Source organism: Hylobates moloch, unplaced genomic scaffold (genome assembly GCF_009828535.3).
Source record: "Hylobates moloch isolate HMO894 unplaced genomic scaffold, HMol_V3 SCAFFOLD_11, whole genome shotgun sequence".
Lineage (NCBI taxonomy): Eukaryota > Metazoa > Chordata > Mammalia > Primates > Hylobatidae > Hylobates > Hylobates moloch.
Window position 1 is genome coordinate 28,455,213 of NW_026652286.1, and position 16,367 is coordinate 28,471,579.

The 16,367-nt window shown below is 44.4% G+C and overlaps 1 protein-coding gene and 1 long non-coding RNA gene across 6 annotated transcripts in view; one reads left to right on the plus strand and one right to left on the minus strand.

Annotated features, from left to right (window-relative positions):
- LOC131380677 (uncharacterized) lies at window positions 1–14,693 on the minus strand. The gene is made up of 3 exons (XR_009208753.1): window positions 14,429–14,693; window positions 3,034–3,080; window positions 1–2,903 (listed from the first exon to the last, which is right to left on the minus strand). It is a non-coding gene; the product is annotated as an uncharacterized LOC131380677 (long non-coding RNA).
- E2F8 (E2F transcription factor 8) overlaps window positions 14,334–16,367 on the plus strand; it is a 17,535-nt gene continuing 15,501 nt past the window's right edge. For 2 of the 5 annotated variants that reach the window (XM_032166421.2, XM_032166425.2), the window contains exons 1-2: window positions 15,037–15,410; window positions 15,728–15,851. In XM_032166421.2, coding sequence (XP_032022312.1) covers window positions 15,837–15,851 — 15 coding nt within the window. In that variant the 5' untranslated portion in view covers window positions 15,037–15,410; window positions 15,728–15,836. Of the gene's footprint in view, window positions 14,552–15,012; window positions 15,411–15,727; window positions 15,852–16,367 lie in introns of those variants that run through there. The other 3 variants (XM_032166424.1, XM_032166422.2, XM_032166423.2) reach the window with 3 other exon arrangements.

Genomic DNA, 16,367 nt, shown 5'->3' on the forward strand with positions numbered 1-16,367 from the left:
TGGAAAACAATAAATGACTTACTGCTTTTTATTTGCTTTTCACTGTTCATTAGTTTACATGCAACAAAGGGACCACTATATATAAGGCACTATGCTAATGACCACAGTGGGGGATACACACACGGGTTCCATCATCACATTGGTATATAGGGAGGAAATGTTGGCACACAAATAATTAAAGTGAAGCAGCATATGAGAAGTACTGTTTAAGTGTTTCAGTGTTCAAGGTGGGGGGATCATTCCTGCAAGGTGACTGGAGAAAGCTTCATTAAAGACAGGCTACTTCAGGCAGACCATGGTGAGATTTTTAGCAGAGGGGAGGTTGGGTGGGAAGGTGTGTTACATTCTAGGCAGAAGATACCTCATGAGCAAAGATGCTGAAGTCAGAAAATCCCAGGCAACATCAAGTTATTGCAGGAAGTGACGGGCAAGGCTGGAAAGGAGTTGATATGTTTTGGCTGTGTCCCCACCTAAATCTCATCTTGAATTTTAACTCCCACAATTCCTACAATTCCCATATGTCATGGGAGGAACTGGTGGGAGGTGATTGAGTCATGGGGTGGGTCTTTCCCATGCTGTTCTCATGATAGTGAATGGGTCTCACAAGATCTGATGGTTTTAAAAATGGGAGTTTCTCTGCACAAACTCTGTTTTGCCTGCTGCCATCCACGTAAGACATGACTTGCTCCTCCTTGCCTTCCACCGTGATTGTGAGGTCTCCCTAGCCATATGGAACTGTAAGTCCAATAAACCTCTTTCTTTCGTAAATTGCCCAGTCTCGAGTCTGTCTTTATCAGCAGCGTGAAAAAGGACGAATGTACAAGCTTTGAAGTCTACCTGGGGGGACTAGGGGGTGTGTCAGGTCAAGCACTGAGTCTTGACCTTATCTCATGAGTCCCTGGGATATTTTTAATGAAATAGGACGAAGCAGTGTTAAAGGAAGATGAGTCCGGCAGGGTGAGTGGAAAAGATGGAAAAGGGAAAGACCAGTGACAAAGGGAGCTGCCAGCTACGGCAGTGCCACAGGTGTGTGGCAACAAGGGTAAGAAAGAAAAGGCAGGGGTGCAAGGGGGACGCTGGGCCAAAGTGTCAAGACTCAGTGACGGAGTGGAGGTACAGAGCAAGAACAGGGAAGAGAAGAAGAGGATGGTGAGGGTTTGAACTCAAGCAGCAGGGACAGAAAAGAAGTCATACTCCTCCTCCAGAAGTTCTGATTCCTGGTTACCCAGCACTTTATCCAGATAGGATCTCTGCAGCGAGAGTTAGCACAGGGCAGGATTTCCCAACACAGGCTTGAGAGTCAGACAGCTCAGGGTTTCCTACTAAGCTGCGTTATCTTCACGAAGTTTTAACCAGAGCTTCCATTTCCTCTTTTGCCAAAGGGGGATTGAAGACAACATACCTCAGGGATGTTGTGACGATTAAATGAGATCATGTGATGATGAAGCACCTGAACATGGGGAAAATCCTGGGGCAGGGGAAGAGGCCAGTGCCCCAAAATGTAGAATACCAGAAAAGACGAACAAATAAAAATGAAAAATATTTTGCATTAAAATTTTCCTGAACAGGGGTTGTTCACATTTTAATGATTCAGAAGCTCTTTGTGAATCTTGCAGCACCATCAGCACCACCAGCGCCACCAGCATACCTATCACTATACTGAGGCCTCATGGAAGCACTAGCTGGCACATATTCAAGTCAGAATAAAGATAAACCAGCTCATCACATTGATCTGGAGCCAGAAAGAGAGAGAGCAGTGATCAACAATCCCAGATCCTGCTGATGGGCTCAGCTTGTGAATTTGGGTAAATTTCTCCCATGTTTTCATCAAAGAGCCCAACAGTTTTCTTCTCCTCCCCTTCCAGCAATGCTAGCTTCCACATGCCTTTCCCAATTTCCTGTGACGAAGGTTGTAGAGACCATCCCAGGGGCTGCTGACCAGTCAGCTGGTGTGCGTGGACTTCAAAGGCCTATTGACACAGCTGCACACCACTGGACCAGGGGCCAGCCGCAGGCCTGCCTGAAACGCTTTATCCACACCTTGACAGTAATACAGCCCTCCCCAAGGGGACCAATAAACCATCTCAGCTCTTGAATCACTGTTATTTAGTCAACAAAAATTCAACATACAAATGCAAACTGGTTCTACCAAATGGGCCACTGGAGTTTGGAAATTATAACCTGAATCTCTGCCTCACCCGTTTTCTGCCACTGCAGAACTCTGCTCACAGCTGATGTCTTATTATGGACAAAATTGTCTTTCAGCCAAGCTGCTGTTACTTTTCAAAAATACCCAGAACATTCTGAGATAATCCTTTATGGGTACAGAGAGACAAAAAGAAAGCAAGCTGCGAAGCCGGGGATTAACCCCAGTCCATCAGACTTCAAAGCTTGTGCTTTTTCCAGTTTTCAAGGAAATTTTGGCATCAGCATAGACTTGTACAATGTCAGGAGATTTAAGTACTCAAGTCTACGCTCCCCATGTCACAGGGGAGACAAGTGCAGCTCAGAGGAGTTCAGTGACTTGTCCAAGATCACACAGCAAGTGACATCTCCCACTATGAAAACCAATAAGCTAGCAAGAGATTTGATCATATTAATAAGACTATGTCCTTATAATCAAATAGCAATTAACATTTTCAAACAATATTTTTACACATGTAGCCTCAGCTGGTCCCATACCATCAATGAAGTGTTTATGCCATAGATATTACCAGCCCATTTCACAGAGGAGGAAACTGAGGCTCAGAGAGGTAAGTGGTTTCCCTAAAGTTGCAGAGCTAGTAGGTGTCAGAGTCGGGAACTAGAGCTGGAGTCTTCAGATTCTAAGCCAGTTGGCAAGTGTTAACCAAATCCAATACTATGCCTGGGCCTGTACTTCGAGCAATTAAGAAATCTCTGGGCTGGGAGCAAAAAGACCAGAAAGTGAAGCACAAGAGAGGTGATATTTACTAATAGAGCCAATAAACTAGACACAAAACCTTAAATTTATGATGCATTGACTAATTCTAGTAATAGATAAGAATATGTTACCTTAACGTATTTTTCCTCTTCAACATGTCTTTCTCAAGCCATTTCTCCTCTAAAAAAAAAAAAAAGATAAAGCAGGCTTCTAGTTGTAAGGATTCCAGAGACACTGGGCATTCGCTCAGCTGAGCACTGAACATAGCTGCACCTGCAGTAGGGGCAGTGGGAGGTCGGGGAAGGGGGTGGAGGACACAGATTCTGCTGCTTAGAAGAAACAATTTCCTGGCCAAAGGTTCTTAGACACAATCTAGCTATTGGGAATCTCTACAAAGTGATTAGGAAGGCAAAAATAAACACAAAGGCAGATATACCAATCTCTGGATTGGTTTGGATTATATTATATACAACAACATACGATAATAATAGCTATTAAGTACTTGCCATGTGCTAAACATTGTGCTAAGTACTTTGCATCTATTATCTCACCTAATCCTCATGAGAGCCCATGAAGATGTATATTTTAATCCCAATTTTAGGGAGTGGGGGGAAAGGAGGTTCAGAGAGGTTAAGTCATTTGACTAAGGATGAACAGCTATAATGATGAGATGGCCTTTGAACCAACCAAGGTCTGTTTCACCAGAAAGTCCTAATTTTCATCCACATCTTATCCTATCTCCAGGAAAGATTACAGACTAGAAGATACTTCCCTGTCCTCCAGACCCTGATTTCTTTAAAAGCAGCCATCTTAGGCCAGGAGTGGTAGCTCATGCCTGTAATCCCAGCACTTTAGGAGGCCCAGGCAGGAGAACTGCTTGAGACCAGGAGTTCAAGGCTGCAGTGAGCTATAATCACACCATTGCACTCCAGCCTGGGTAACAGGGCAAGACCCTGTCTCTAAAAATAAAAAAAGGGAAAAATAATTTAAAAGTAATGTCATTTTGTATTCTTCAAATCAACTTTAAAACAATTTTAAATTGTTATCTCAAAGATTGAATCTGTAACAAAGCTTAGCACTATTTTATCTATTTTTTTAAATAAAAATGCTTGTTCAAATTTGTAATTTTTTTTCAACTTTCTTTTTTTTTTTTTTGAAGTACATGCAATACTTTTATTTTAGACATGCAAGGAAAGCTATTTCAGAATCTACTAATTTAAAGCAAGCAGCTGTATACAGATAGCAAAAGAAGCAACATTTTGTTACAGCTTAGCACAAGGCATCCAACACAAACAGGCATGAGACAATGCATATTTATGTAGCATTAAAACCAGATGAATAACATATTGTGGGGCAGGAGGAGGAAAGGAGGGGAAAAATAGAAATGAAAGACCAATGTTTCTCAATGCTTCCAATATATAATGCTAAATTTCCCATCTGATAGCACATCCAGGTGCTTCAAATGTAGTGCATTACAGTGAGGATGTTAAGAATGGAAAATCTTATCTGTGTGCCTGCCTAATACTAAGTTTGGTCAAAACACATTTTCATAGATCTTCTTTCAGTGGTAAATCGATTTGAACATCTTGTGAAGTTATTGTTTAATAACTTTTTCAACTTTTTTTTCAACTTTCATTTTAGATTCAGGGGATACATGTGCAAGTGTGTTACCTGGGTATATTGCAAGATGCCGAGGTTTGGAGTATGAATGATCCCATCACCCAGGTAGTGGGTATAGTACCCAACTGTTTATTTTTCAACCTTTGTTCCCCTCCCTCCCTCCTCTCATTAGTAGTCCCCAGTTTCTACTGTTGCCATGTTTATGTCCATGAGTACCTAAAGTTTAGCTCCCACTTGTAAGTGAGAACATGTGGTATTTAGTTTTCTGTTCCTATGGTAATACACTTAGGATAGTGGCCTACAGCTGCACCCATGTTGCTTCAAAGGACATGATTTCATTCTTTCTTATGGCTGTGTAGTATTCCGTGGTATGTATGTACCACATTTTCTTTATCCAATCTACCGCTGATGGGCACCTAGGATGATTCCATGTCTTTGCTATTCTGAATAGTGCTTTGATGAACATGCAAGTACATGTGTCTTTTTGGTAGAACAATTTGTTTTCTCTTGGATATATACTCAGCAATGGGATTTCTAGGTCAAATGGTAGTTCTGAGTTCTTTGAGAAATCTCCAAACTGATATCCGCAGTGACTGAACTAATTTACATTCCCACCAACCATGTAAAAGCATTCCCTTTTCTCCACAGCCTCAACAACATCCGTTGCTTTTTAACATTTTAATAACAGCCATTCAGACTGGTGTGAGATGGTATCTTATTGGGTTTTGATTTGCATTTCTCTGATTAGTGATGTGGAGCATTTTTTCATGTTTGTTGGCTGCTTGTGTGTCTTCTTTTGAGATGTGTTCATGTCTTTTGTCTGTTTTTTGTTTGTTTGTTTGTTTTTTTGAGACGGAGTCTCGCTCTGTCACCCAGGCTGGAGTGCAGTGGCACAATCTCGGCTCACTGCAAGCTCCGCCTCCCGGGTTCATGCCATTCTCCTGCCTCAGCCTCCCAAGTAGCTGGGACTACAGGCGCCCACCACCACGCTTGGCTAATTTTTTATATTTTTAGTAGAGACAGGGTTTCACTGTGTTAGCCAGGATGGTCTCGATCTCCTGACCTTGTGATCCACCCGTCTCGGCCTCCCAAAAATGCTGGGATTACAGGCATGAGCCACCGCGCCCAGCCGTCTTTTGTCCATTTTTTAATGGGGTTATTTGATTTTTGCTTGTTCAGTTATTTAAGTTCTTTACAGATTCTGGGTATTAGACCTTTGCTGGATGCATAATTTGCCATTTTTTTCCCCATTCTCTAGGTTGTCTGTTTACTCTGTTGATAGTTTCTGTTGTTGTGCAAAAGCTCTTTAGTTTAATTAGGTCTCACTTGTCAAATTTTTTATTGCAATTGCTTTTGAGGACTTAGTCATAAATTGTTTCCTAAGGCTAATGTCCAGAGTGGTTGGTGTTCCTTAGGTTTTCTTCTAGGATTCTTAGTTTGAGGTGTTACATTTAAGTCTTTAATGCAACTTGAGTTAATTTTTGTATATCTTGAAAGGCAGGGGTTCAGTTTCATCCCTCTGCATATGGCTATCCAGCTATCCCAGCACCATTTATTGAATAGGGAATCCTTTCCTCATTGGTTATCTTTGTCAACTTTGTTAAAGATTAGATGCCTGTAGGTGTGTGGCTTTACTTCTGGGTTATCTATTCTGTTCTAATGGTCTATGTGTACATTTTTGTACCAGTATCATGCTGTTTGGGTTACTGTAGCTTTATAATATAGTTTGAAGTTGGGTAATGTGATGTCTCCGGCTTTGTTCTTTTTCTTAAGATTGCTTTGGCTATTTAGGCTCTTTATTGGTTCCATATGAATTGTAGAATTTTTTTCCAATTCTGTGAAAAACGATGTTGGTAGTTTGATATGAATATCATTGAATCTGTAGATTGCTTTGGGCAGTATGACCATTTTAATGATACTGACTCTTCCAAGTCATGAACATGGAAACTTTTCATTTGTTTGTGTCATCTCTGATTTCTTGAGCAGTGTTTTGTAGTTCTCCTTGTAGAGATTCTTTCACCTCCTCGGTTAGATGTATTCCTAGGGGTGTGTGTGTGTGTGTGTGTGTGTGTGTGTCTATTGTAAATGGGACTGAGTTCTTTATTTTGCTCTCAGCTTGAATGCTATTGGTATATAGAAATGCTACTGATTTTTGTACATTGATTTTGTATCCTAAAACTTTACTGTTTACAGTTCTAGGAGCCTTTTGGCAGAGTCTTTAGGGTTTTCTAGGTATAGAATCATATAGTCCATGAAGAGATAGTTTGACTTATTCTTTTCCTACTCAGATGCCTTTTATTTCTTTCTCTTGCCTGATTGTTCTGGCAAGCACTTCTAGTACTGTGTTGAATAGGAGTGGTGAGAGTGGGTATGGCATCCTTGTCTTGTTCCAGTTCTCAAGAGGAATGCTTCCAGTTTTCATGATGTTGGCTATGGGTTTGTCATAGATGGCTCTTATTATTTTTAGGTATGTTCCTTCGAGGCCTAGCTTCTTGATGGTTTTTATCGTGAAGGGATGTTGGATTTATCAAAAGCTTTTTCTATGTCTATTGAGATCATATGATTTTTGCTTTTAATTCTGCATATGTGGTGAGTCACATTTATTGATTTGTATATGTTGAACCAATCTTGCATCCCAGGAATGAAGTCTACTTGTTCATGGTGAATCAACTTTTTGCCGTGCTGTTGAATTCAATTTGCTAGTATTTTGTTGAGGATTTTTGCATCTATGTTCATCAGGGATATTGGCCTGTAGTTCTCTTTTTTTGTTGTATCTTTGCCAGGTTTTGGTATCAGGGTGATGCTGGCTTTGTAGAATGAGTTAGGGAAGAATCCCTCCACCTTGATTTTTAGGAATAGTTTCAGTAGAACTGGTACCAACTCTTCTTTGTATGTCTGGTAGAATTAGGCTGTGAATCCATCTGGTCTAGGGATTTTTATGATTGATAGGGTTTTTTATTACTAATTCAATTTTGGAACTAAATATTGATCTGGTCAGTGTTTCAATTCCTTCCTGATTCAACCTTGGGTGATTGTGTATTTCCAGGAATTTATCCATTTCCTGTAGATTTTCTAGTTTGTGTGCATAGAGGTATATCCTTTCAAATAACCAACTTGGTTTTTGTTAATTCTTTGTATGGATTTGGGGCCTCAATTTCATTCAGTTCCACTTTGATTTTAATTATTTCTCTTCTTCTGCTAACTTTGAGATTCATTTGTTCTTATTTTTCTGGTTCTTCTAGGTGTGACGTTAGATCATTAATTTAAGATCTTTCTAGCTTTTTGAGGTAGGCACTCAGTGCTATAACCTTTCTTCTTAACACTGCTTTTGTGCAACCCAGAGATTTTGGTATGTCATATCTCTGTTTTCATGTATTTCCAAGAGATTTTAAAATTTCTGCCATAATTTCATTGTTTACCCAAAACTCATTCAGGAGTAAGTTGTTTAATTTCCATGTTATTGTGTGGTTTCTGAAAGATCATCTTAGTATTGATTTTAATTTTTATCCTGCTGTGGCGGAGAGTATGGCTTGTTTGGTTTCGATTTTTTTTTTTTTTTTAATTTATGGAGACTCGCTTTATGGCCGAGCATATGATCAATCACGGACTATGTTCCATGTTAGCACTATTGTAAAAGAGTATATAGAACTATACATTTTGTGGGCAAATTCAAATGCAATTCATTGATAACTATAACCAGATGTGGATTAATATACTCTAGTCAATTTCCATATTGATAACTGCTGTGAGCTTTTATTAAACTTTATTTATTTATTTTTTTTTGAGATGGAGTCTTGCTCTGTTGCCCAGGCTAGAGTGCGGTGGCGTGATCTCAGCTCACTGCAACCTCCGCCTCCCGGGTTCACGCCATTCTCCTGCCTCAGTCTCCTGAGTAGCTGGGACTACAGGCATCCACCACCACACCCTGCTATTGTATTTTTAGTGGAGACGGGGTTTCACCGTGTTAGCCAGGATGGTCTCAATCTTCTGACCTCGTGATCCACCCGCCTCAGCCTCCCAAAGTGCTGGGATTACAGGCGTGAGCCACTGCACCTGGCCTAAACATTTTTGATTAAGGCTTAGAGGACAGCTATCTAATTCTTTTGGAAAGTCTTAAGTTTTTTTGGTCAACAAAATTAATTTGTGTAGGTCCTATTCTGTCTCTGTATTGAACAATAAAGCAGTTGAATGAGCAATAAAACTCTACCATAATATATCCGGGTATCATGAAGCATATTAGGTCAAATCATATCCTGAAAACCATAACTTTAAGGGGTATTCTTTAGTTCCAAGAGGTTGGAAGAAATCAGGTAGATTTCGGATTTCGGGGAGGAGTGGATTATTAGCATGTTTGGTGACTGCCTAGAACCTTATGTCGGGGATTCTCCCAGCCTGACACAGCTGATCAAGAGCTTGCTCTGTCTTCCCAGTGCCTGAATTCGCAATGACTGAGGGCCACTGAGGTGCAAGGAACCCACTTATGCTTCAGTATCATTCCAGGAGAAACAGGGCATCCTCCAGTGACTAAGAGGCCACAATCTTGAAGAACTCAGAGAAGCAGACAATTTGTCCAGATGAAGTCCACATCTCCGCAGAAGAGGGAGAAAGAGAGAGGGGGAGTGTGAGTAAGTGAAGAGTTGGCTTTGTTGCTGGGATCCCAAGGGCAGCCATTGTGTCCTGTAACTGGTGCCTAGCAGAGTTCCTAGGCTTGGAGCAAGTGATGCATACATATGGGCTGAAAGAAGAGAAGAAAACTTGGGTTCCTAGGGAAGAAAAATATCTACAGAAATTTTTAAAAAGTACTATAGAGGTAGAGCATTTATTTTAAAAAAATAAAAATAAAAAGGCATATTTGTTGAATTGAGGAATGGCAGAGAAATCTCACACTTACAGGAAAAAAAATACAATAAAAGCTAACACTTTGCACCAGACACTTTCTACTGCTTGAATATAAACTCCAAAAGGGCAAGGACTTTATCTCTTTCACTCACTGTGTATATCTAGCACCCAATTCAGGGTTTAGGGGCATAGTATAGCACTCAGTATAGTATTTTTCAGTGAGTAAATAAATAAAACCAAAGAACCTAGCTAAAGTAAAAAACCTGACATTTAAAAGGCAGTGGTAATTACGAGCTCATTTTCCTAGCATTATGGAACACCAAGTGTGTGCCGGGCATTGAACTCAGTACTGAAGATAAAGAGATTAAAAGACAAGGTATCATCTGAGGTTGGTGGGATAACATTCCAGAGTAGAATTTTACTCCATCAACCAACATCTATCAAGCCCCTGCTCTGGGTCTGGCACTTTGCTGGGCACTGGAAAGACCAAGAGGTGAAGAAGTCCCTCTCCCTGCCTTAAGGAGCACACGGTGGTGTAGGTGGGAAGCATCCATAACAGAGGTGCCTATATAGGGTTATGATCAAGAACAGGATGTGATAAATCTGCCTGGAGGGGATCAGCACAGTTACCTTTCACTACCAGCTTTAAGCAAAGAGCAGCAATCATTAATTGATCAGGAAGGTTATAGGATTCCTGCATTGAATGGGACTTTTTTTTTTTTTTTTTTGAGACAGAGTCTTGCTCACTGGCCCAGGCTGGAGTGCAGTGGTGCAATCTTGGCTCACTGCAACCTCCACCACCCGGGTTCAAGCAATTCTCCTGCCTCAGCCTCCCAAGTAGCCAGAATTACAGGCACCCACCAACAGGCCCAGCTAATTTTTCTGTTTTTAGTACAGACGGTGTTTCACCATGTGGCCAGGCTGGTCTCAAACTCCTGACCTCAAGTGATGCACTCGCCTTGGCCTCCCAAAGTGCTGGGATTATAAGCATGAGCCACAGCGCCTGGCTCCAGTAGGTCTATATTTTAGGTAATAAATTCCTGAACCCTACTCCTAGGAATCTCTACATATACTTCTTTAATGTCCTAGAACCTCGAAAAGTGGGTTTTTCCAACCCACTGATAAGCACTGGATTACATGACATTACGACAATTTTAAGATTCCATGTGCAATAATAAAATGAGAACAGAACTCAGACTCCAGCTTCGCATGAGGACTCTCAGTAATTTGTGTTCCATTATCCCCAAAGTATTCTTAAAATTTAGAAGCTGGCTGGGCGCAGTGGCTCACGCCTGTAATCTTAGCACTTTGGAAGGCTGAGGCGGCCAGATCATGAGGTCAGGAGTTTGCGACCAGCCTGGCCAATATGGTGAAACCCTGTCTCTACTAAAAATATAAAAATTAGCCGGGCGTGGTGGCGCACGCCTGTAGTCCCAGTTACTCGAGAGGCTGAGGCAGAAGAATTGCTTGAACCCAGGAGGCAGAGGTTGCAGTGAGCTGAGATCACACAACTGCACTCCAGCCTGGGTGACAGAGTAAGACTCTGTCTTAGAAAAAAAAAAAATTAGAAGCAGTAATTGCTCAATAAATGGCAGCAACTGTTGCTGCTGCAGCTGAGTCCAGGGCTGCAAATGTCTATATAGGGCTCATCAGGATAGATCAGAGCCCATCAGGAATTTCCCACAGGAGGTCACAGGAGAGTCTGAAGGGATTTCACATACAGCCCTGCTGCTGCCTGGGACATACTCTGACCTAGTCTAGCTCCACAGTCAGCACAAGCCAGCTCCAGGCATGCCCACTTCCTGGGTCCCTTGCTTGTATCCATCCTCTTTAACCCTGCCCAGACTAGACCCAGCATGATTCATTTGCAGGCGTAGTACAAGGACTAGGAATAGCTGAGATCTAGTTGTGAGCAGCCACAATCCAACCCAGCACATAGGGATTTGTGCAGTTTTAAGCTCCAGACAGCTGTTTTGTGGTATCTATGCCAACACGTACTGCAGATAAAGCACAAACCCAAATTGCCCCACTAGGTCAGGAAGCAGAGTTGGTGATATAAGCACCTAGGAGGTGGGGCAGCAAGAGAGACAGGAAAGGTCAAGAAACCCATCAGCTAGAACTCCTTCCTTAGCCCTTCATCCTTCCCTGCTCAGCAGGTGAAGGTCTTGCCTGTCTTTTTGGTGATGATGAAAAGGGACACGCTTCAGAAATCCCAAATATTACCTTTGAATGTAGGCACCCCGGTGATGCCTATCTTTCCCCCTTACCTTTGATATCTTTTTTCATAATGCTTTATTTAATGCTGAACGTGTTACACAACATATCAGCTCTCCGAGTTGTGCAATCCAGAAGGGCGGCAGCACAGAGTAGAAAAACTGGTCTAACTTCAGTGAGACACAGATTACACAACATGATGAACAAAAGACCAGAAACAAATACAAAAATATTCCCTTGGATTATGTAACTAATAAGTGGAAAACATATTTGATGGGAAAATTAAAAAAAAAGATTTCAAGCTTATGCCCTGATCCTTCCTTCTTGGTTATGCAGTAAACATAAAAGTTTTCAGTAGTCTTTTCTCTCCTTTACACTCATGCTGCATTTCAAATTGGTACTCTACACAGTGATGAGTAGAACCTTTCTTTCTTTATTACCTTTCATTACAAGTGTTTTTAAGACTTCAAAACTGTATCATTTCAGTCTTAATAAAACCACTTTTCAACATATTCAATGAGTTTGACTATAATTTCACTTCCTTCAGTAAGACATGACAACTATCAGTAAGCAAGAATTACATTCTCACCTTCCTGTTTTTTTGTGTGTTTAGGGAGGGGTTGAAATGGTTAAGGGCTAGCCTGAGTTGGCACTAAGATTGCTCTCATAGGAACTTTCAGAGGCAGTGGAATGGGATGTATGAACTTGGAGCAGGTAGACCTGGATTCTAATTCTGGCTCTGTAGCTAACTTGGCCATCAGTTTAACCCTTTTGTGCCTCAGTTTTCTTCTCTATAAAATGGGACACAACTATCCTATGAAGCAAGTAAGGATGAGCACCACGCACAGTGGTGAACACAGCTTTCAGTGGAAAGCCCTGAGGCATTAAACACCCTTGGCTTCAAATCCCAGCCCTGTCACTTACAGTGAGACCTTGGGTTTGTCACTTTAAAATGCTCCTTCTCTCTCGGAGTCATACCCCATGCTTTCACACCTGTGCTGAGTTATGAAATGAGAGGCCATCTGTCAAGTGTCACCAGAGGTGGCTGCTCCCTGCATGATGTGCCTTACAGGTAATTGTCACTCAGACATCTGCAGCATGAATGGCCCTGTAGATCACAGATTTGAACGAATTAGTCACTATCTCTGAACACAGGTGCATGAGGCAGACTGCTTCTAAAGAACTTTAAAGGGGATTTATGGCCCACAGGACTTCGGGGCTGTAATAACCTCAGGTACATTAAGCATAGCTGAACCTATGCACTCTAGGGAGCGCTGACCATTCAGGGGGGTTGGGGGAGATGACAATCTGGCCAACAGCTACTGGCTAAAGCAGAAGCACCAACCCTGCACTTTTTGTTGATACATTTAGAACCCAGCCTTGCTCCAAAAAAGGGGTACCTGGGCTTAGTAAGAACCAGCCGCTCAGTGCTAGCAACAGTGGAACCCTGTATAGTGACCTCTGCTTTATTTTAAATCTGCGAGCTATTTAACCTCTGCACGTACCTGAAAGGCCTGCTTTCAGGTCGAAGCGCCTTCTTGAGCAAGACCTGCACCTCAGCTGGAGACGAAAGGGGGACAGGGACACGACGGCGCCAACATTCCAGGGCGGCCACCCCGCAAGCCTGCGGTCGCGTTCCGCGGGGAGATGAGCCTTCGCTCACCACGGAGACCCCTGGCCCTATGGCCGGCAGCTGCTGAGCTGCGAACCCAGCCTCAATATCATAGCATCCCTGCCCTCATCGCGTTTCGCAGAAAATAAAAATGCCTCGCCCTGCTAGTCAGCAATGGGAGAGTCACTGATCCCCAAGTTAGCGGTAGGAGTGGGGGAGCGTGGCCCCGGGCCCTGCTGGAGCCTAAAGACGTGCGATTACAGAGGAGGAAGAGCCAAACCGAGTCCAGATCGACAGACCGGCGCCCAGATCTCGGCGCGGTTGGGCAACACTCAACACCAGTCCGCAGAAAAGTCTAAGGCAGAGGAGAGCAAAGGGAGCCAACGCTGGAGCAAATGATCCAGGTGCTCGGTGTCCCGTTCTGCAAAGTGAGGACGAAGGATGGAAGTGTCTCCCCACCCTGCTAGGGCTCTACAGGGAACTAGGCTAAAGCTGCCTGAGGCTCGGAGACAGGAAAAAGAGGGAAAGACAACAGGGAAGAGAAAGGGAGGAGTGGGTGGGAGACCTAGAGGAAAGACGGCGGGGACAGGGTTGGCGGGTTTTTCCCCTTCCTCTTCCTCCTATACCTGAGTTCTCACCGCTGGGCCAAGGCCCCGCGCCCACGGAGCTTAGGCACCAGCAGCCAAGCTTTCCCCTCCTCACACCAGTTTCTGCAAGGCACGGGGCAGACGGTGGGCAGCACAATCATGCATGCCAGGGGTGCAAGGGGAAGAAGTCCGGCTGGAGTCCGAGGGCAGGTGAGCCAGCCTGGGGCTGGGCAGGGGTGAGATAGCCCCAAGCGGGGAATCGCAGGGCGCCTGCGGCCCAGCCCGAGAGCCCCGGACGGGCCAAATTTTATTCCCCAACTTTGAGCAAGGGGAGGGGGTGTATGCAAAAAAAAAAAGGAAAAAAAAGTTGCTGAACTTTTCCCCCAACTCTGCCGTAGAGGCGGGAGCGGAGGGCGGCGCCTGCACCGATTCGCCGGCGGCTACGGTAGGGAGGCTCGGATTGGCGCGCGGGGGCCGGGGCCGGGGCGAGCGGGCGTGGGGGAGGGGAGCGGCCCTCCCCGCCCGCGGTATCCGCTCGCGCCGGGAGCGGGTTAATTTCAAATCGGGGGCTTGGCTGCTCCTGGACGGTCACGCTCCCTCTGCCCGCCAGCCGGCCCGCCAGTCCCGGTCCCGGCGTCTCTCTCCGGCACCCACCTCGGCGCTGCGGAAAGACTGACTGACTGCCAGATACGCGGGCTCCCGGGCCTGAGAGGGGCAGCGGTGCTGACGAGTCCCGGCTCAGCCCCCGCCGGCTCCTGCCGTGAGGTGGATTGACAGGTCAGCGGGACGCAGAGGGGCGCGGCGCCCGGGCGACACGGCACCGGGAGAGGGCTCGGGCGGGTGGCGGCGGCGGCGGCGGCGGCCGTTTCCCGCCTCCCGCTCCGCCGGGGGCCGTGAGGGAGGAGCTGAGCTCCCGCGCAGAGGGGCGGGGGCGAACGAGGGGGAGGGGCGGGGATGCCGTGGTTCCGGGCGCGGGTTTGCCCGCGCTCAGGCCCCGCGCAGCTAAGGGGAGGCGCCGGCCACGGTCCGACTTTCCGCGCCAAATTTTTAAATCGAAGGCGGAAGGTCCGGCCCCGCCCCTGGCGCCGTCGGCCAATCGCAGGCCCGCTTCCGGCCCTCTGATTGGTCGGGAATTGTTGTCCTGGAAACCACGGTGATGCTGTCCGGGAACTGTCGGGACTGCGGCGGGCGGACAGGGCCTGGGGGAGGGGCCTTTGGCCGAAAGTTGGGGGAAGTGCACCGAGCGAGTGGCGGCCGGGGGACTGTACCTGCTTGCCTTATTGGGCAAATACGGCCTTCCAAGTTGGAGTCTAACGCCGTGGTGTGAACTGGCCACCCGAATAGGGAGTAAATAGTGCTTTGTGTCTTTAAGGAAGCCCTTTTTTAAATTAAAAAAAAGTCTTAATTATAAGACTCTCTTTAAATACCCAACTGCATGCTTGGAGCTTTGGGACTGAATTTGGAACTTTCCTGTCAAGCGACCTCCCACGACTTTACTGCTGAGCCTGTGCACGTGTGTGTAAGGGGAGAAATCCAGGCATCTAGATGCAGACTTGTACCCAGTTACTTGGGGTCGCGTGCGCTCAGCCGGGACCTGGGCTCGTGCCCTTAGTCCGGAGCCCTGATCTGCGAACAGGTGGGTGCTTCCTAAAGTATTTGCTGGGGTCCGGAGAATGGCCCGCCTTTTCTACCGATGGGAGAGGGCTGTCACTAGAAATTCTGTGGGTTGCTTGAAGTCTTAGGACAGCCGATCCGTTTGCTGAAGGAACTTACTGGCATTTGTTGGCGTTCTCCGCTCAGTGGGGCGATCTCTGGTCGAGAATAAAATATAAATCTAGTTTGTCATTTTTCGTTAGTCTTTGTTTCCGTAGCCTCTTGTCCGTGAAGGAATTTTCAACAGATCTTTTGGTTCTTGTTTTTCTCTAAGTTTTTCTATTTCCTTTTTTCTTTAAGGATATTAAAACTTCTAGTACAGTTGATTGGACTACTTGAGCCATCGGGATTTGGGGAGGAACTCCAGATTTGTCATTTTTAAACTCTAAATGTATGAGGAATTTACAGAATGGAGAACGAAAAGGTACTTTATAACTTCAGTATTCATCATTGCAATTTTAAATTCAGTATCATCCTGATTTAACTCCATGATTTTTCCCTATCCAATATATCTTCTTAATGCCACATCCTTTGTTAGCCTCTGTAAAAACCTGGAAAAAATGAACTTTATCTTATAGTTTCAAAAATATATAGTTTAAAATATATACTAATTTAATTAATATAGTATAAAAAATGAAAATTATCTTAGAAAGAAATTCAGTCTCCAACCATGTCAAATGCCCTTTCTGAATTCCAGGTGTTCAAGAATCCTCAGAAATGTTGTAATGAGACTAACAAATTTTATTGTTCTTAAAAATACCTTTTCTCTGTTTATGTCTGAGACAGCTACCAAATCATTAAAAACTAGAAAGATTGTAAAGGGGCAAACCTACCCCTCTTCAAAAATTCGTTAGTTTCATTACAACATTTCTGAGGATTCTTGAACAACTGGAATTCAGAAAGGGCATTTGACATGATTGGAGACTGAATTTCTTTTTAA